This window comes from Grammomys surdaster, unplaced genomic scaffold (assembly GCF_004785775.1).
Source record: "Grammomys surdaster isolate TR1022 unplaced genomic scaffold, NIH_TR_1.0 125767, whole genome shotgun sequence".
Classification (NCBI taxonomy): domain Eukaryota; kingdom Metazoa; phylum Chordata; class Mammalia; order Rodentia; family Muridae; genus Grammomys; species Grammomys surdaster.
In genome coordinates, this window is record NW_021620598.1 from 2,224,528 (window position 1) to 2,245,286 (window position 20,759).

General features: G+C 36.2%; 1 protein-coding gene across 1 annotated transcript in view; it reads right to left on the reverse strand.

Annotated features, from left to right (window-relative positions):
* Positions 1 to 20,759, reverse strand: part of Smc1b (structural maintenance of chromosomes 1B) — a 52,705-nt gene that overhangs the window by 19,455 nt on the left and 12,491 nt on the right. The window contains exons 8-17 of the mRNA XM_028788753.1: positions 17,794 to 17,876; positions 16,758 to 16,965; positions 15,138 to 15,323; positions 13,256 to 13,435; positions 9,825 to 9,971; positions 4,888 to 5,025; positions 4,490 to 4,606; positions 3,472 to 3,578; positions 1,574 to 1,715; positions 466 to 611 (exon numbers count right to left, since the gene is read on the reverse strand). Coding sequence (XP_028644586.1) covers positions 466 to 611; positions 1,574 to 1,715; positions 3,472 to 3,578; positions 4,490 to 4,606; positions 4,888 to 5,025; positions 9,825 to 9,971; positions 13,256 to 13,435; positions 15,138 to 15,323; positions 16,758 to 16,965; positions 17,794 to 17,876 — 1,454 coding nt within the window. The remainder of the gene's footprint in view (positions 1 to 465; positions 612 to 1,573; positions 1,716 to 3,471; positions 3,579 to 4,489; positions 4,607 to 4,887; positions 5,026 to 9,824; positions 9,972 to 13,255; positions 13,436 to 15,137; positions 15,324 to 16,757; positions 16,966 to 17,793; positions 17,877 to 20,759) is intronic.

Genomic DNA, 20,759 nt, shown 5'->3' on the forward strand with positions numbered 1-20,759 from the left:
AGACTGAATCTCAACACACTGGGGGTCTCTAGATAGTGAGGAAAACTATGATATTCCAAGGTTCAACCAAAGAAAAGTGTTCATGGTCCTGTTAATCATAGGAAAGAAGATGTCATTTTGACACAAATCAGATGATTCAAGGCATTGTCACCATCATGATGGCACATAAATTTGTCACGTACCAGGTAACGCTTTAACTGTAAACAGATGGGAAGGAATCACTGGATGACAGAAAAGTAAGAGGATCAAAAGATTTAGGGTAAAGGACTACATGTGGGTTCATGTTTCATCCACCAAAAAGAACTTCAGTGCAATCAATGAATCACCTGTCCTGATCTTTTTCATATTAAAACATTTGGAAGACCAAGAGCAACAAAGTATAAACACTTGAAGTTTAGATAATATCAAATTGAAAGTATAAGTTTAAGTTATTAGCCAGATCTTTCAAACTGAATTATTAATTACCTATCAACAGCCAAAAACTTTTTGCGTTCCTCTTCAATTTGAATATGAATTTTCTCAACATTGGAACTCTGTGTGGCAAGCATTTCCTTAACTTGCTCTTGCTTTGCCATGAGTTCATCAACAATTTTCAAACATTCTTCTTCGGTCTGAACAAAGAGAATTTGTGTTTATAACACACACATAATTATATATCATATACAATGTACATATGTACATATGTATTAAGTATATATGTGCATATATAATATATATAATATTTTATATTAATACAAACAAGTTTTACCATTACCGTAAGAACATCTACTCATCCTAAGAGAACTCCCCTTATCTCGTGTGCTACTAAACTCTGTCAGGTTGTGATCCTCTTTCATCCTATAGATTTTGGAAGCTGGTAACCATTCCCTGCTTTTGTCATTCATTTAGAATCTACTCTTCAACCTTGCTACATGACTTGTGTTCCATTTGCCCAGTGGAAGTGCTCATGAGACTGTAAAATGTTAGTTTTCATCACTTCCTCCTTCCCACAGTGCTGGGCTTCAACACTGCCTCCTCTTCTGGCTTTCCTTCTAAAATTTCTGAATTTCCTAGAATCCCAACTGGTTCTCCACTGGACCATAGTCTCAGTTCCTGTCATATGGTTTTAAATTACCCTACAAACCAGGAACTCCTGCCATACACAGAACATGTCTTTAATCTAGCTCTCAGAAGGCTGGACAAAATTTTGAGTTTGAGACCAGCCTGGCTACATAGTGAAACTGCCTCTGAAAACAGAGCAAACCAGAACTCAACTAGTAATTCTGAAGTTTGTGGTTCCAGTCTAGAATTCTCCCATCATTTACACGCATGAGTCATCTTGCTTTCTCTCCTCTCCTCTCATCTCCTCTCCTCTGCTCTCCTCTCCCTCTCCCCTCCCCTTCCCCCCTCTCTTCCCCCTACCCCCCACTTCACATCCAAGAACTCATTAGTTCTGTTAGTTTTAAGTTAATATTTCTGAAATATGTAGCTCTGATCCCAATCAGGAACCATTTGGTGCTAAAAAATATTGCTACTTAACAAAAGAAGCCATAACTTCAAAAAACTGACACTCCAGCCACCCATAATAAATTACCTTCTTTAGGTTATTAATGTCTTCTCTGCCCTTCTGGATTGTTGTCTTTAATGTGTCGATCTTACTCAGTTTCTTCTTAAGCTGATTTCGACTATATTCGAGCTGAATATTAAGCCGAGTTTTTTGTTTTTCAAACTCTAATCTAGTATAATAAAGTCAAGCATTATAAGGAGTAAGAAGAATGTATTGGTTCTTTTAACTTTTTTGTTTTGTTTTGTTTTTCGAGACAGGGTTTCTCTGTATAGCCCTGGCTGTCCTGGAACTCACTCTGTAGACCAGGCTGGCCTCAAACTCAGAAATCCACCTGCCTCTGCCTCCCAAGTGCTGGGATTCAAGGCGTGCACCACCACTGCCCAGCTCTTTTAACTTTTTTGACGCAGGCCTCAAATTCATAGAGATCCACCTCCCTCTGCTGTGCACCACCATTGCCTGGCTTATTTTTTAATCTTTGTTTATGTGTCCTTCTCTGTATGTATATGCCACATGCATGTGGAATGGATGCTCACAGGAACCAAAAAAGGGTGCTGAATGCCCTGGAGCTGAAGCTACGGACACTTGTAAGCCCTCCAACGCCAGTGCTGGAAACTAAGCACTGGCCCTCAGCAGGAGTCACAAGTACAGTGCCTTTAAACTTTGAGTGATTTCTCTAGCTCCAAGAGATTATTTTTAAAATTTGTTTATGGCATATTCTACTATTTTTATGTTTTTAACATTGGTTTTGAATATAACTTGAATTTTAGTAAGGAATGGAAAGAGAATTGAGTTTTTAGAATCACATCTATCTCAATGTAATTTATTAAAAAATTCAACTTTTGTTCACTCACATTAAATATTATATCTCTCCTTGTAAAGACATGAGCATATTTCAGGATTGTACTTATAATCTAATATCTCAAGGTATAACATTTTAAAATTTGGCAACGGGGGTTGGAGAGATGGCTTATTGGTCTTGCTACTCTTTTAGAAGAAGGTCAAAGTCAGTCATGGTGGTACACACCTTTAATCCTGGCATTTGGGAGGCAGAGGCAGTTGTATCTCTGCATTTGAGGACAGTCTGGTCTACAGAGTGAGTTCCAGAACAGTCCGAACTTCATAGAGAAACCCTGTCTCAAACAAACAAACAAACAAACAAACAAACAAACAAACAACCCCCAAAAAAAGAAAAGAAAAAAAAGAAGAAGAGGGCAGAGTTTGGTACCCCGGCACACACAGGGTGGCTTCTAACTGCCTTTAACTCCAGTTCCAGGGATTCTGACACTCTTTTCTGTCCTCTATAGAAAGTTTCACATATGTGCATATGACTTACATACAGACATTCACATATAAACTTAAATCTCTAAAATGAAATAAAGTATATTGGAGTTATATTTCCACTCCTCATTACTTTCCTTCACATTTTTCTTGTTTACTTTATATGTGACCTTTAGAATTTAAAAAATTTAGAATTTAAAAAAACCACGTCCATATAGGTGATATTTAAACCATGTCCATATAGGTGGTATTTAAACCATGTCCATATAGGTGGTATTTAAACCATGTCCATATAGGTGGTATTTAAACTGCAGATTAACTCTGGGAGAAGTCAATTCTCTACAAAGAAGTTGTCTTTTATAAAAAGAACTAGTACGGTTTTCCTTTTTGTTCTAGTTTCTGTTAGATTTCTTTGTAGGAAACTAAGTTTTACTAGTTTCTTCACCCTCTTTAGTATTGAATATCAAACTAAGGCAGGGTCTATATATGCAAGGCAAGTGTGATCAACTACTGTGATATAAGCCCACCATTACTATTTCTTGTTGAGCTGAAATAATGCCTATGTTAAGCATGATTCCTTTAAATTAGGGGATATTTTTCTTTACATGTATACTAATATTGCTTACCAATATTTTAAACAAAAATACCTTTTTTGATCATTTTCTTGCTGCTGTTTAACATGTTTGTTCTCAAATTCACGGATATTTTCCACACCAATTTCTTCACAGAAGTCTTGGAATATGTCATCTTCTACCTTTTAAATTATTTTAAATCAACTGACTTATTAACCATGTTTAAAAACTAAGCAAACAGTACTTAAATATAACTTTTTGCTCTTAGCTTTCCATGAATTAGGCCAGAAGATAATCAGTCCATTCAGCCCAGTGCTTTCTCTATCTTTATCTGCATAAACTATGTTCAACTGTTTTCTTTTTTTTTTTAAAGGTTTTTTTTTTTTATTCATTTATTACGTACACTGTAGCTATCTTCAAATACCCCGTAAGAGGGCATCAGATCTCATCGTGGGTGGTTGTGAGCCACCATGTGGTTGCTGGGATTTGAACTCATGACCTCTGGAAGAGCAGTCAGTGCTCTTAACCACTGAGCCATTTCACCAGCCCTGTTCAACTGTTTTCAAACTTATTTTTCAGAAAAGTACATGAAAAAGCTCATGAATTGGCTTCATTAGATGGTATTATACACTATCTGATATAAAGATGTAGATATTCTATTTACCTTAGCCATGTCAAAATATAATATTCTATATTTTTTTAAACCCATCTGTTATATGAGTAAAGTAAACATCTTGGACAGTGAAAAGAACTCGAAGCTAGAGCACAGTATTAAGTAGTAAGTCATGTTAAAAACTTGTGGATTTTAGTTAAGCATCAATGTAATATGACTGATATAGCAGTAAACTACCATTAATCCCACTGGATAATCAAAATCATGGGAAACTATATATGTAGGCTCTATGATCCTCAGTACTGGTCAGATCATACTTTATATTATGCTCTGTTCTGGGCATGAACAGTAGCAGTATCCAAAGGATGATTTCCTGATCTAGTCTTGACTCCATAGTCATATATACACAGCCAAAAACCATAACTCTAGTCTAGAGCTGTGTACTATATGCCATTTAATAACAAGTGCAGTATTTATTACCTTATCTATCTTGTCTTGAAATTCTTCAATTTTTTGTTGCTGTTTGTTGATTCCTTCACTCAACATAGTACACTGAGAATCAATATTCAGTAATTCACTTTGTAGCTGAGATTGTTCCTAATAAGAAAAAAAAATCTGCTTAATAACACAACTATTTTATTTTTTAAATAGTAAGGCTATAAATATGATAAGTGTCTTTTATCATAAATGAAGAATCTTTAGTACAATGGACTCTTGCATAGCCAAATAACATGATTAAATACCATAAAAATTATCAAGGACTGTAATATAGCCATAAAATAAAGTATCTATAATTATGTAATATTATGCAAATATCATTCTTAAAATTCTATGTTCTGATATAAATTTCCATCAAACTTTTGACAAATTTACATTACCCGGTAAAATGTAACAAGGTGCTTCTTTTTAATCATCTCTAGTTCATTTTGTGAATATTTGAGTCGTGTATTGGTTCCTTGTACTAAAGTCTGTATTTGTTTCAGATCTGTTTCCTTGCGGAGTGTCTTCATTAACTCCTAAACAGAGAAATATGAGAACATTTTACAGTGGAAGAACACTTTTACTCTTCAGTGCTTTCATAATAAAGACTTACTGATTTTACATACAATCATTCAATATCTTCTTTTTTTACATTTTTTTTTTTGTTTTTGTTTTTGTTTTTGTTTTTTCGAGACAGGGTTTCTCTGTGTAGCCCTGGCTGTCCTGGAACTCACTCGGTAGACCAGGCTGGCCTCGAACTCAGAAATCCGCCTGCCTCTGCCTCCCGAGTGCTGGGATTAAAGGCGTGCGCCACCACCGCCCGGCCATTCAATATCTTCTAATAAGAGACAGGGTATGGGGAATGTAGAGATGTCTCAGTGACTAAGAGCACTGACTGCTTTTGCAGATAATGTGAGTTCAATTCCCAACACCCACATGGTATCTCACAATCAACTATAACTCCAGTTCCAAGGAATCCAATGCCCCCTTTCTGGCCTCTGCAGGCAGACAGTGGTACACAGACATATGTGCAGGCAAAACACACATACCCATAAAAAGGAGTAGTAGTGCTGAAGAGAACACTTGGTAGCTAAGAGCACTGGATGCTCCTGCAGAGGAACCTGGTGCTCAATTCTCAGAGGGTAGCTGGTACTCCAGTCCCAAAGAGTCTGATGCCCTCTTCTGGCCTCCATGGAAACAGCATTTATATGGTGAATAAACAGTCAGGCAAAAACATTCATATGATATATATGTATACATCGTAAAGCTATGTATACATACTCAAAAGTATACATATGCATATGATATATGTACACATAATAAAGGATCTAACTAAAATGTATACATAAATATCACGAGTATTTCATACACACATATATCATAAAAATAAAATTTTGAATATAAAAAAAATACTGGGTGTGTAAAGTACATTTGTCATCTAGAGTAAGACTGTATACAACTTCCTCAAAAAAACTAACAAACTTTCTAACAGAAAATACAGGCATGATATGTGAAAACTGAGGACTATCCTACTCAGTGCATATCGCCAGTGTCTTTGGGGTCATCTGACATGCTTGTAGAACATTGTCTTTGAGCTTGCCTTCTTCATGCCCTTCTGCCTTCGCTTACCATATTATATGCAACCACAAGTAAATGAAGCATTCTGTATTTTTTATTGTGAGTCCTTAAAATATATAAACATACATATGTCTTTGACCTATTGGTTTGAGAATTTGTTTTGGAAAAGTTGAAATCACATGAAATGTGCTTTTCTGAACACTGATGGCTTATGCTCCAAGATTAAGAATTGACAAATGGGACCTGATAAAATTGCAAAGCTTCTGTAAGGTGAAGGACACCGTCAAAAGGACAAAACGGCAACCAACAGATTGGGAAAAGATCTTTACCAATCCTATATGTGATAGAGGGCTAATATCCAATATATACAAAGAACTCAAGAAATTAGACTCCAGACAATCAAATAACTCTAACAAATGAATCTCTCTCCATATAAAGGCTGTGCTCCAGCTAATCAAATAATGGCTATCCATGAATGGAAGGTCCAAGAATTCAGTAGTTGTTAGTCCATGAGGCTGGATATCTCAGCTAGTCTTCACTATACCCTAGAATCCCAGTGAACCCATATCAATACACTCAGCCTGATCCAGTTTTTGTGCTCCTTTGACCATTATCCCATATTCCTAAAATCCATTCCACATATTTCCCAGACTTCTGCTTGAATGAATTTGAAAACTCATTAAGCTCTTTGTTAGTGTAGTGCATTTGTTCAACGGACTATACTTTCTACCTCCTCTCTAGAACCCTGTTTTGTCTTAAGTCTGGTTACAGGTCTAGAGGCAACTATTGATGGGCTTCAAAGGACATCAGTATTGTCAAAGATAGAAAAAGCAACATTTCAAAGGGTGGCCGTGTATCTTCTCAAGAAGGTGGATCAAAGTTCTCAGCTTCAATAGAGTGGGTCCTCATATACAGCCCATTCCAAGTTACAGGATCCTATTCTTTTTTTTTTTTTTTCAGGATCCTATTCTTTAACAAGTAATCCTCTTTCTTTAACTGCTAACACCCTTTGAGGCTGGGATTTGAATTTTTGCTGTATCCAGCCAAACTTATAATGAAACTGTGGCTTGATTTTCTGCAACTTGAACTCTGCAGCTGCTGGAGAGATTCTCTTTCAGGAAACATTTAGAGACCTGTAGACTGTTAATACACGTCTGGACCCAGTCAATTTTATCACTACGTTCACTGCTGTCTTTCGCCATATTCTGAGATGCTAGAAGTTTGTTAATTTTTTCTCAGAGTTCATAAATGTTTGTCAATTTATCCAGAGATATTAGGAGCAACAGATCACCATCATAATTTTTCTTATTTTTCCACAAACTGTCAAAAGTTTTGTATACAAAGTCACCAAAGTTGTGGCAACTCAACATTGGTTTATCAGGGTAGTCAAATGGATTTGTCTCCTTAAGTTAGTAAAATAGTTCACACTATGGGCTTTCAATACTCTCCAAGCACCCAGAGGCTTCAGTAAGTATAGGTGCTAACAAACTAGAAAGCTTAGTCCAGATATTTATTTTTCATTCTTATAGTTCTGGTGCTCTAGAGCCAGTTCTGATACCAAAATCTGTATTAGTCAGGGTTCTCTAAAGCAAGAAAATTTATAGAATGACTATCTACCTATCTACCTACCAACGGGCTGTGGTGGTCTAGCTAATCCAACAATGGCTGCTTATGAATGGAAGTTCCAAGAATCTAGTAGTTCTACAATCCATGAGGCTAGATGTCTCAGCTGGTCTTCAGTATATAGAATCCCAAACGAGTAGGCTCAATGCTAATCTATGAAAGAATAGATTTGCTAGCAAGGTAAGAGTAAGCTAGGAAAGTCTGGAAGAGATTGAAGCTTCCTTCTCCCATGCCCTTATATCAGCTTCCAGAAGAAGATGTGGTTCAGATTAGAGAAAAGTCTTCCCACATCAAATATCTGGGTTAGAAGTAGATCTTCTCTCTTCAAATTAAACAAAACTCCCTCACCAGTGCGCCCTCCATTTTTGGGTTTTAATTAATACCACGTGTAGTCAAGTTGATGACCACGAATAGCCATCACCCATCTCTTCAGCTCTAAACCAATTACTCTTTTACTTGGTATTTCAATTAGACCTAGCTGTAAATTTTATAAAATGCCTTTCTATACAGAAGCATAAAACTTTTCCAATTACATCCTGGGTTACATTATCAAGTATGTCCTAATTAGGGTTTCTACTGCTGTGATAAAACACCATGATAACCAGGTGGTGGTGGTGCATGTTTTTCTTTAATCCTAACACACAGGAGGCAGAGACAGACGGATCTCTGAGTTCCAGGATAGCCGGGCCTACACAGAGAGAGTGTGTCAAACAAAACAAAACAGAATAAAACAAACAACAAAAACCCCACCATGACAAAAAGCAACTTGAGGAGTGAAAGGTTTATTTCATTTTACACTTGTAGGTCCATCATTGAGGGGTCAGGGCAGGAACTCAAGGAGGGCAGGAATCTGAAAGCAGGAACTGATGCAGAAGCCATACAAGAGTGCAGTTTACTGTCTTTCTCCTCATAGCTTGCTGAACCTGCTTTTGTATAGTACTCAATAACCTCAGCTTAGGGGTGGCACTGCTCACAATGAACTGGGCTTTCTCACATCAATCACCAATTAAGAAAAACATACCAGCCGGGCAGTGGTGGCGCACGCCTTTAATCCCAGCACTTGGGAGGCAGAGGCAGGCGGATCTCTGAGTTCGAGGCCAGCCTGGTCTACCGAGTGAGTTCCAGGACAGCCAGGGCTACACAGAGAAACCCTGTCTCGAAAAACCAAAAAAAAAAAAAAAAAAAAAAGAAAAACATACCATACACCAATATGGTAAGAATATTTTCTCAATTGAGTTTTCCTCTTCCAAAACCAACTCCAGCTTATGTCAGTTGATATAAAACCAATCACCAAAGTGTAATATCAAAAAATACGTGTATTTATTTAGAACAAATTTAATATAGTCATACATATTCTATTATATTGATGAAGATTCTATATTGACATTTTATTTAGAAATTATACCCTTGGAGCTAGAGAAACCTCTTAGAGGTTAAGAGCACTGGTTGCCATTGCAGAGGTCCTGGGTTCCATTCCCAGCACCAACATGGTGGCTTACAACCTTCTGTAACTCCAGTTACTGGAAGAGAATCCAATGTTCTCTTCTAGCTTCTTTGGGTGTCCATTATATGTATACATGTACAAGTATCAAACACATGCTTGCACGTATATGTGCACACACACAAATAAAATAAAAATCTTTTTTTTTGAGAGTCTCAATATGTATCTCTGCCTGTCCTAGAGCTCACTATGTAGATCAAGTTGGCCTAGAATTCACAGAGATCTACCTGCTCTGTTTTTGCCTCCAGAGTGCTGAGATTAAAGGTGTGTGCCACCACAATTGGCTAAAATAAACCTTTTTTTTTTAATGTGAAGAAATTCTGTACCACATAGAGGAGTAAGTACTAATTTAGTTGTTATACAAATAACTTAAAATAGGTAACAATACCTAATACAAAAATGTATATAGGAAGCTGGAAGTGGTAGTACATGCCTATAATCCCAGCATTTGGGAGGCAGAGGCAAGTGAGGCCAGATTTGTCTACACAGTGAGTTCCAGGATAGCCAGAATCAGCACTTGTCTCAAAAAACCAAAAAAGAAAAATAAAAGCAATTCTCAGACTTATTTTAATAAGAAAAAATACTTAGTTTTTGCATAATTATTTTCCATAATATTTTATAATGAGGATTTACCTTTAGCTCTTGGACAAGTTGGCTTCTTTTGTCTCTTAGATTGTGTAACTCTTTCTCATCCCAGCACAGAGCTTTATGCTTTAAGTCACTTGACCCTCCAGAGATCACTCCAGATTTCAAAAACAGTGTTCCATCAAGTGCTACTGCCTGCGTCATAAAAAGATTTTACTTTAGAGAAATGTATTTTAAGATACTTTTTCTAGCTGAGATTTTGTAGATATGAAAAACACTTCCTGAACTTTACTAACAAAATACTGATTTTTAAAGGGACACAAACCACAAATATAAAACCCATTTTACTAAGAATAGGCAACAAATTAAAAGCCACCATAGAGGTTTAAAATAAGCTGTATATTAGCTCCAAACATACATAAAACTTGAGAAGCAAAAACCATATTTAATATTAAATAATTTGCATTATATAATCCTTTGTTTTGAAGATTCTGACATACATTATCAATAGCATATTATGAAAATGACTTAATAACTTTAGGATATCCCCAAACAACTGTATTCTCCAAAATAAATACAGAATGAAATGTAGAGTCAAAATTACACAGAGTTTACAGTGCTCCTAAAAAGTGAGTGCTTTAATGGAATAAATTAATCAATTTTCAACATTTCTACGAAATTAGAATGAGAAATGTTCCTGGCCCTAGCCTCCCAGCTGCTTTCTTAAGAGATAAAAACTTATGTATAAATTCTTAGATATTTTCCTGAGAAATATCTGCAGGTACAAATGCCTTTAGGCATCATACCACACATTAGTGTACATTTGCCAGAGTGGGTGTAAAGAAAAAACTTAAAGCCTCAATCAAGCATACTAGGCAAGCACTCTACCCTCTCAGCCTTATATATTGTTCTTTTGATGATATCTTTTTTCCTTAGATTTTAAAGATTTAAACATTTGTGTATGAAAGTTTTGAGTGTATATATGCCATGTACATTTCTGGTGCTTGTGGAAGCTAAAAGGTAGTATCAGATCCTCTATAATTATGAATATAGGCATTGCAGATGGTTGTGACTGACTATGAGCATGATGAGAATTGAACCCAGGTCTTCTGGAAGGCGACAAGTGCTCTAAATTGCTGAGCCATCTCTCCAGCCCTGTGAGAAGCTATGCTTTTTGTTTTGTTTTTGAGACAGAATCTTATGTAATTCAAACTGGCCTGAAACACACTGGGTAGCCAAGGATGACCTTGAACTCCTGACTCTGCTGCCTCTACTTCCCAAGTCTTGAGATTACAGGTGTGTGTCACCATGCCTAGTAGAATTGCTAATTTTACATTATATTGTTTGTAGGTACTGTATAAATTATATGTCCTGTATATTTAAATAAACCAGATTATTTTGTAATGTCACTTGAAATGTAGTTTTAAAATATGGACGTCTATAGGCGATCAAAAGTACAAATTGAAGAAGAAAGAATTTCTGTGAAAATGTGGCATCTATCCAAACCATTTTACTAAACCTAAAATAGAGGACTTATTTTTTACATTTCTGAAATACTGTTTCCACACAAATAAACCAGATTAAAATTCTAAAATACTAAGAATATGTTACAATATGAGATAAAGCATGTTATTGTGAACAAGAAATAAATTGTAACTTTGAATTAAATTAAGGGACAAATCACCTTATATTCAAACAGCTTTTTAAAGTACACAATCTTTAAAAATCTATTTTAAGGGGCTGGAGAGATGGCCTGGTGGTTAAGAGCACTGACTGCTCCAGAAGACCTAAGTTAGATTCCCAGGATCCACATGGAAGCTTATAATATAACTCCAGTTCCAAGAAAGCTGATAACCACCTCCAGCCTCCATGGGTAACAGGCACACATATGCACAGACATACATGCAGAGGCAAAACACCCATACACATAAAATAAAAACCTATTTTACAAAATATACAGCATTAATCATTTTAGAAAAATGCCAAATTTAAGAATGGAAATTCTTAGAAGAAAAGCTTTTCTTGTATTGATTTTTTTTTTTTTTTTGGTTTTTCAAGACAGAGTTTCTCTGTGCAGCCCTGGCTGTCCTGGAACTTACTCTGTAGACCATGCTGGCCTCGAACTCAGAATTCCACCTGCCTCTGCCTCCCAAGTGCTGGGATTAAAGGCGTGCGCCACCACCGCCCGGCCTTGTATTGATTTTTGATAGCAGACATTCTAGATAACTGTTACTTGTTCATGAAGTGGCTTACACTTGCTGAAGGTTATTTCCTAGGTATCCTGGCAACATTATGCTTGATGTCACTTAATATAAGCTTCATAATTTTATGAGAGTTAGTATTATCTCCTCAGTTTTAGATAAGAAAAAATTAAGAGTTTAGGAACTTACCTAATCACATAACTACTTATGATATAGCATCACCAGTCTTATTTTATGGCTTAGGCACTTAAGCATTGGTATACTTTATAAAATAAAAATACATAATTACTTGAGCAATAGTTTAGCATTGCTCAACTAAATATAAATTGTCCATGTAATAAAAAATATGTGTGTGTATGTGTGTGTGCATGCATGTATGGGGATATATATGTACATGTGCATATGTGTAGAGGCCAGAGCAGGATACGGGGTCTCTATGTCTATTGCCCCCTGTCTTACTATTCTGAGACAGTTTCTCACTAAACTAGAAGCTTGTTATTTAGATTAACCAGAGAGATCTTGGGCTGCTTGTAGAGGAAGCATTCTTAGCCATTAAGCCATCTCCTCTGCCCCTAAAATATTTATTTTTAAAAGAAAAATCACTCCCTTGAAAGATTAGTACTCAGTAACATTTCAACTGTGCTATTTTAAATGTAACTGTGTTAAGCTTCAATGTAAAAAGTATTCCCATTAAGTTATCTAAGAACAAAAAAATGTAAAGTAAGCAACAAAAAATCCTTCCTGCTATTTAAATGTAAAACAATCCAGGGAAAATACAGGGATCAATAAGGACATTTATTCCACACAAAGGGAAAAACTCAATGTCTTAGAATACTGAAATAAATCAAATTTCTAAAATACAACTTGTGATATAGAGAATATTATAAAAGTTAATTTTATAAAACTCAACTGAAGAGCTGAGGATGTAGCTTAGTTGGTAGAGTCCTTGCCAAAATGCACAAAGCCCTGAGTTCACTCTTTAGTACATACACAAATGGGTATGATAATGCATGTCTCTGATCTCAGTACTTGGGAGGCAGAGGCAGGAAGATCATAGGTATCACAGTTATCCTCAGCTATATAACAAGCTCAAGGCCAGTCTGGGCTACATGAGACACTGTCTCAAAACAAAAAACAGCAAATGAAAGCATCTTAGGCTTTCCTATCCTGGTTTTCCATATTAAAAAGAACATACAAGTAAAAGGGGGGAGGTAGAGACTGAACGAATGAATGAACACCACACTTCAACTTAATTGGAAGAGTGATCAAGTCTCTTACCTTCCGTCTTTCAGGTCCACCAAATGCAATATGTCTTGCTTCTTCCACAGTCTCACAAACAAGGCCATTTCCACAAACAAACTGAATCACCTTCTTCAGCTGAGGAAACTGGGTCTTTATAACATCAACCATCATCTTACAGCCCTTAATTTCCCTTAGTCGTTCATTGATTGGCTTGATCTGAAGGGTTAAAGGGAAAATTGGTATATTAACTAGACTAAAATAAAAACCAAATGCTTATTATATTCTTCTTTCCACAGTATAGCCACGGCTTAACAAAATGCTCTTCTATGAAATGCACTTTCAGTAAAAACACATTATGTCATGTAATATTTTTCAAAAATATGGAATATTTATCAAAAGCCACAAGAAAGAACTTCCAGATTCAATTGTCACTAGCTAGTTGGAACAAAACAATAAATAAGAAATGCTTTGTGTTCTTTACATCATAAAACACAGTGGAATGCAGTAGACACGTATGTATGTACCCAAAAGCAGCACAGTACTACAGTAGACCTAAAAATGTAATGAAACAAAAACCCTCTAGTATGAAATAATACGGACAGCCTTCAGATTATAGATGTACTTTCAGATTTCTGTCTACAAATCATAAATATATCTGCCATGTATTACTGGGAACTAGCAAATATAATCTCATTTCTGTTAAACAAAAATCCTATATATACTAAAAGGTATATATGTATGCACATGGGAACAGTAGATATATACATACATATGTTTATATAGCCTGAGTGTATAGAAAACCTCTAAAGTAGTATTTGAGAACTGTGTACTAGGGCTGGAGAGATGGCTCAGCCGTTAAAGGCTAGGCTCACAACGAAAAATATAAGAGAACTGTGTACTAAAAGGAAATATTCCTTTTATATTTCTGTATAAGTTTATTTTTTACATTTATTTATTTATTTAGAAGAAAGAGAGAGAGAGGCAGAGAGAGAGAGAGAGAGAGAGAGAGAGAGACAGACAGACAGACAGACAGACAGACAGAGACAGACAGAGAGAAGGAGAGTCTCTCTGTGTGTAGAAGTCCTCTAGCATGTCTCTGGAAGTATAGAGGACAACCTGTGGGAATTGGCTCCCCTCCCTCTACCATGTGAGTAAAGGGACTAAATCTTGAACTCAAGTTGTCATGCTTGGTAACAAGCACCTTTATCTACCTAGTCATCTGATGACCCTGTATAAGATTTTTGTTGTTTTTATTATTTTTTCCTGTATAAGATTTTAATTAATTAAAATTTATTTTTGTCTGAATGTATGTCTGTGTACCACATGCATGAAGTGCCCACAGAGACCAGAAGAGGGTGTCAGATACCGTAGGAATGGAGTTACAGATGACTGTTAGCTGCTATGGAGGTGCACTGGGAATCTAACGCAGATCTTTTGTAAGAGCAGCCAGATTTTTAACTGTTAAGCCATCATTTCAGACTCTCCTGTATCACATTTTTGTAAAATATGAGTTTGCCTTGAAAAAATTCAAATGAGTAACAAATAAAAATGATTTTTTACCAGGTATAGTGGTATGTGCCTTTAATCCCGGCACTCAGGAGGCAGAGGCAGGTAAGTCTCAAGAGTTTGAAGCTAGACTGGTCTACATAGTGAGTTCTTCTCCAGGATTGAAACTGAAGACATTAAGAATTGTAGCAGGACTAGATTAGGAAGAAATACCATGAATCACAGAATATAGAAGTACTTTCTTGATATTATTCATCTGAAGTTCAGAAACACCAGCCACTTGAATGTCAGGCTAACTGGCATCCAAATTATACCACTTGTACCCACCCTACCCCCATCCCATAGCTGCCAGTTGGAGAAATAAAGGAATTACATTTGGTAATTAATAAATACTAAATATTAAAATTCTTACATCAAGGTAATCTAGAGCAAGGAATGTCTCAGGTTCAGATCTTTCCTCCTTCAGAAATTGAATACAATCTTTTGCTACCTTTTCTGAGGCTACAACAATGGCAACCATGTACCGGCCAAAAACCTTAGTCACAGCCAGCTGGTATTTCTTATGAATAGGATGACACAGATCAAGCAGTCTTCCAAACTTAGTAGGTTGCAGAGCAAAAGAAGAAAACAAATACATTAATGAGAAACATATAATTCATTGTTTTCTACTGTAACAAAGCATGGCAGATAAATGCATACAATTTATATGTCCAATTTAATAGTCACATTCAAATTCATCTGAATTCTTATACTTTAATGTACACCTTTGATTTTTGACAATGGACAACTTCTTGACTGCTTTCTCATAGAGTGAGTCAAGTGCCTTCTTTGAGCAATAGGTGACTGAATCCATATTCTACTCACTCTCCCTGGAGGGTGGGAAATACAAGGGCTCTGCTGACACTTTGTAAAAACACACTGTTTGAACATCTCATTCTCTCCCTCTGTGGAGTTTTAAATTAACATCCTGTTTCAATGTGATCCTGTCCTGTGTAGAAAAACACACCTTATTTGGTGGGAGGGATTCAAAATGTCCTCTCCCTTAATGAGGAATTGAGTCTTCTCTACACTGAGAGAGCATTAGAGGTCCTCCTTCTCCCAATTTTCCAGTTTCTAAAATCAATTCCCTCCACTTTTGAAAGGAGACAAGTATATAAGTGATGCTTCTTGCCAAATTAAGGAATAATGGGTAAGAATTTTCAGAATTTAGTTAATTAACCAGCTTGGCTTCTACAGAGTTCAGAATAACCAAAACTATACTTAAATTATTGAGCTATCTCTTCAGCCTTTTCTCTGTTTAAAAAGAAATCTGCATAATAGTCATTTTCTGCCATTAGGTATGATTGCTGAACTACTGGGATTTTTAACAATAGGGTTGTATCATTTTGTTATGAATTGAAGAGGCAAGACTGGGCAACATAGCCCTATTCCTCTATTACTATCCATGATTCAAAGTAAAGATTGAATAAGAACAAAGACTTGGGGATACATAACTCAGTTGGTAGAATGTTTACTTCACATACATGAAGCTCTAGTTTCAGCCCCCCCGCCCCAGTTTCTTGTTGAGAGGACCGAGACTACTTCACACCATATTTCCTCTGGGGACACCAGTCATAATGTATACTGGTTAGGTATTGTGTTCATGTAAGCATTGCTTTTCAATACTTACTTACAATTTGAAATTATTTATCTCTTGCTCTATTTACTATTATATTTTAAATATAAATTGTCAAATACAAAACACAACATTTCTAAAATTAATCTGCTTCCTTACAACAGTTATGTTTCCAATCTCAATAAGAACATTATTTTGGCCGGGCGGTGGTGGCGCACGCCTTTAATCCCAGCACTTGGGAGGCAGAGGCAGGTGGATTTCTGAGTTCGAGGCCAGCCTGGTCTACAGAGTGAGTTCCAGGATAGCCAGGGCTATACAGGGAAACCCTGTCTCGAAAAACCAAAAAAAAAAAAAAAAAAAAAAGAACATTATTTCAAGGAATGAGAGAGCATAGCCTTTAAAATTCATTCCAATTACCACAGAATCTGGGTAAAGTCTTTTAAGGCGTTCCAGAACTTCTGCTCTTTTCCGCTGACGTTTTCCCTCATGGTTATCAATTCCAGCATTCTGCAATTCATTTCTAATAAGACTCAATTCTTCATTAACTTCAGACATTCTTGATTTTGTATTGTCAATTTCTTTTATCAGGGCTTCTTCTTGCTGTTTCTTATCTTCTAAGCAATCCCTACAAAAGTAACAAAAAGAGTAACAACCAAAAAATCAGTGTTAAAACATAAAACAGTCTTGTCTATCAATGTATGAAAATGGAGTAGTGTTCTATCAATTAAAAAAGAAATTAAAAAAACCCATACCTAAAACTAAACAGGCAAAAGAGCTTTTTGGTCATTCCTGTTCATTTGAAAATATCTATTTCTGGTTACTATGAGAGTAAAAGTAGATCAATATAAACCAGAGCAATCATCATATGCTCAACCATCACATTCTCAATGCAAAGTCAACTAAAATTCCTTAGTGACAGATTGAATATTATGAATTAGCTTTCAAGACACAATTCGTTACCATTTTTAAAAAGTACTTAGGTTTATTTTTATTTTATGTGTATGAATGTTAGCCTGTATGTATATCTGTGAACATTTATGTAGTTAGTGTCTATGGAAACCAGAAGAAGGCACTGGATCCCCTGGATTTGGAACTACAGATAGTTGTGAGTCCAACCACCATGTGGGTGCTTTGAATCAAACCCAGTCCTCTGCAAGAGCAACCAGTGTTCTTAACTACTGAGCCACCTCTCCAGCCCCTCAATTCATTATTTACTTATGAAATGTCAATGTCAAAAGGAGATTTTAGATTTACCACTGCTACATATTTATATTTTCAAATTTTAAACATTTATTTCTGTTTTCAAATTTTATATATATTTATTATGTGGTAAGTATAATTTTTAAGACAAAGGAATAAGAATATCACACACTAGTAACATTCATTCACTACTTAGAGAATACACTGGCTAATTTAGATATAAAAAAGCTACAAGGATTGTTTTCCTACTTACATGCACGTCTTTGTATATTCCTCCAATTTCTCTATTCGTTTTTTATGCTCTTCTATTTGCTCTTTTATGTGTTTTAGATTTCCCTACAATAGGAAATAAACCTAAAATTAATTACAACATTCTAAACTAATAAGATTACACATATAGAATTTATTATGCTATAAGTTATTAAAAGTTTAAAATGCATCAAATATGATTATATGAAAATATTTAGGGTTTGTGTGATGGCTTAGCAGGTGCTTGCTGTTAACTCTTTTCAACCACTGAACAGAAGAGAAGGAAAGAGCCAATGCTCTCAAGTTGTTTTCTGACTTCTACAAGTACGTCACAGTGTGCTTGGGCAGCCATGAGCACACACACAAATATATAAATAAATGTAATTTTAAAATTAAGAGAAAATATAAAAGAAAAAAATAATTTTGAAAAGGCCAGTTAATATAAAGCTTTTATAGCTAATAAATTGAGGATCAAATCTGACTGTATTTTGCTGTAATATTCGGTCTCCAGTGATTTTACTGGTAAATTCAAACTTTGAGTATATTTTTTAATATCTCATCGAGGTTTACTTATTTTATGTTTATGAGTGTTTTGCCTGCGTGTATGTATATACACCACATTTCTGTCTGGTACCCACAGAATTAGATGTCAGATCCTCTGGGAAAGGAGTTATGAGTTACTGTGAGCCACCATGTATGTGCTAGGAACTAAATCCTGAAAGATCGACAAACACTCTCTCTCTCTCTCCAGCTCAAAAACATTTTCAAGTACCTACATAGTTCATATCTATCTTTTGAACTAACTCATTCAATAAATATCCATTCACTGGCTTCCACGTGGTAGGAACTAGAGGTATAATGATAAGTGAGATAGTTCCTGTCCTCAAGAAAATATGTGATTATAATAGTTAAGAATCACCATGATATGGCTCACAACCATCTGCAATGAGATCTGATGCCCTCTTGTGGGGTATCTGAAGACAGCTACAGTGTACTTATAATAAATAAATAAATAAAGTTTAAAAAAGAAAAAAAACAAAGCAAAGAATCACCATGATACAAATACAGGGCAACTATCAGTCACAAGGAGAGGACTTCATTCAAGTCTTGCTCTATTTTTTCCTTTACCATGAAATCTAAATACTATAGAGCAGCAGAAACTGTCACCTGAGAAAGACAGGTTCTAAGATGCCTAAAAACACAGCACTGAATCCTAGATATACCATGTTTTCTTCTATGCAAGTGTACCAATCACATTTACAATAACTAATAATAAACAAAATAATACCACAATGTAAGGTATTTATGAATTGTTTATTTTTTGAGTTTCCCATTTAGTTAAGCCAGGGATAAAACTGAAAGGGGAGCTTTAATTTCCCAGGGAAGAGAAACTGGATGGATGGTTTCAGATTTCTAACCTTTAACCTTTCATCTAATCAATGATAATCCATGAAGCAAACATCTATTGTACTAGGTGCCAGAGTTACAAAAATGACCAAGATGAGCTGAGATGACTCAGACAATTACACAAATATGACAACCTTACATCAAATCCCCACATAAAGTCAGGAGTGGCTGTGGACACCTGTAACTCCAGTGCTATGGAGACTGAGACAGAACAACTGCTAGGGCTTGCAGGCTGCTACCCTAGTTCCAGGTTCAGTAAGAAAACTTGTCTCAAGGATATTAGGAGAGTAATGGAGCAAGATACTTGCTATGTTCTTCTGAGCTCTGGACCAATACAAACAGGCACATGAACTCACCTGCACACACACATGTATATGTCTCCCTCCAAAATAAGGCAAGACAGCTTCTTTTCTAATGGAATGCACATATTGAAATTAAGAAGCCCAACACTGAAATTCTACTATCTCACTTAAGTCCATTTAGAGCTGGGCATGGCAGTACACCCATTTATTTCCACTACTCAGGGGGTAAGGAAGAGAGACTTCTGTGAGTTCAAAGCCAGCTTGGTCTACATGGTGAGTTCCAGGCCAGCCATGGATTCATAGTGAGACACTGTCTCAAAAACAACAACAACAACAACAACAACAAAATCCATTCAGGGGCTGAGAAATAGCTCACTGATTACAAGAACTTAACTGCTTTTGCAGATGGAAATTCTCATGAAGAAACATGTTTGCAATGTTACAGGAGGCCAATACAACAGATCAAAGAAAGGAAAAGAGGAAGAAAAACTGAGCAACAACTCAGGTAGGCCCATGTAGGTTTTTAAGAACTTTGTAACTTGGGAACCCTCTGGAGAAATCAAAGAGCCAATTTCATGATTTGACTTACTGAATGCATTACTGGCTGCTGTGCTGCAACTACTGTGTAGGATAAAGAGTGGCAGCAAAGGGAGCTGGTAGACTACTGAACTGATCCAAAACCAAAAGTATGGTAACATGGACAAAAGTGACAGCAGTAGAAATGGAAAACCATAGTCAGACTCTTGCTGTATTTTCAAGGTAAAGCAAACAGTTTTCTAAAAGAGTATCAAAAACTAGCTCCAGCCGGGCAGTGGTGGCGCACGCCTTTAATCCCAGCACTTGGGAGGCAGAGGGGGGCCGATTTCTGAGTTCGAGGCCAGCCTGGTCTACAGAGTGAGTTCCAGGACAGCCTGGGCTATAAAGAGAAACCCTGTCTCGAAAAACCAAAAAAACAAAACAACAACAACAACAAAAAACTAGCTCCAAATTTTTGACCTGAACAAGTAATAAAATTAAACTGTCATAATTGGAGTGAGATCAGAAGTTCAGTTTGGGGTCCAAGATTGACTGAGATGTTTGTTCAACACCTAACCTGAAGAACCTGAAGTAGCAGCTGGAAAAACACATGGTTGGAGTTTTGAAGGTCTGAGAGCTAGATGTTCAAATTTTTAGAGCAGTGTTTAAATATGAGTGACTATAGATCACCAAGTCAGTAAATGCAGGTAAGAGAAAACCCAAAGCTTACAAACAGTCACCACAA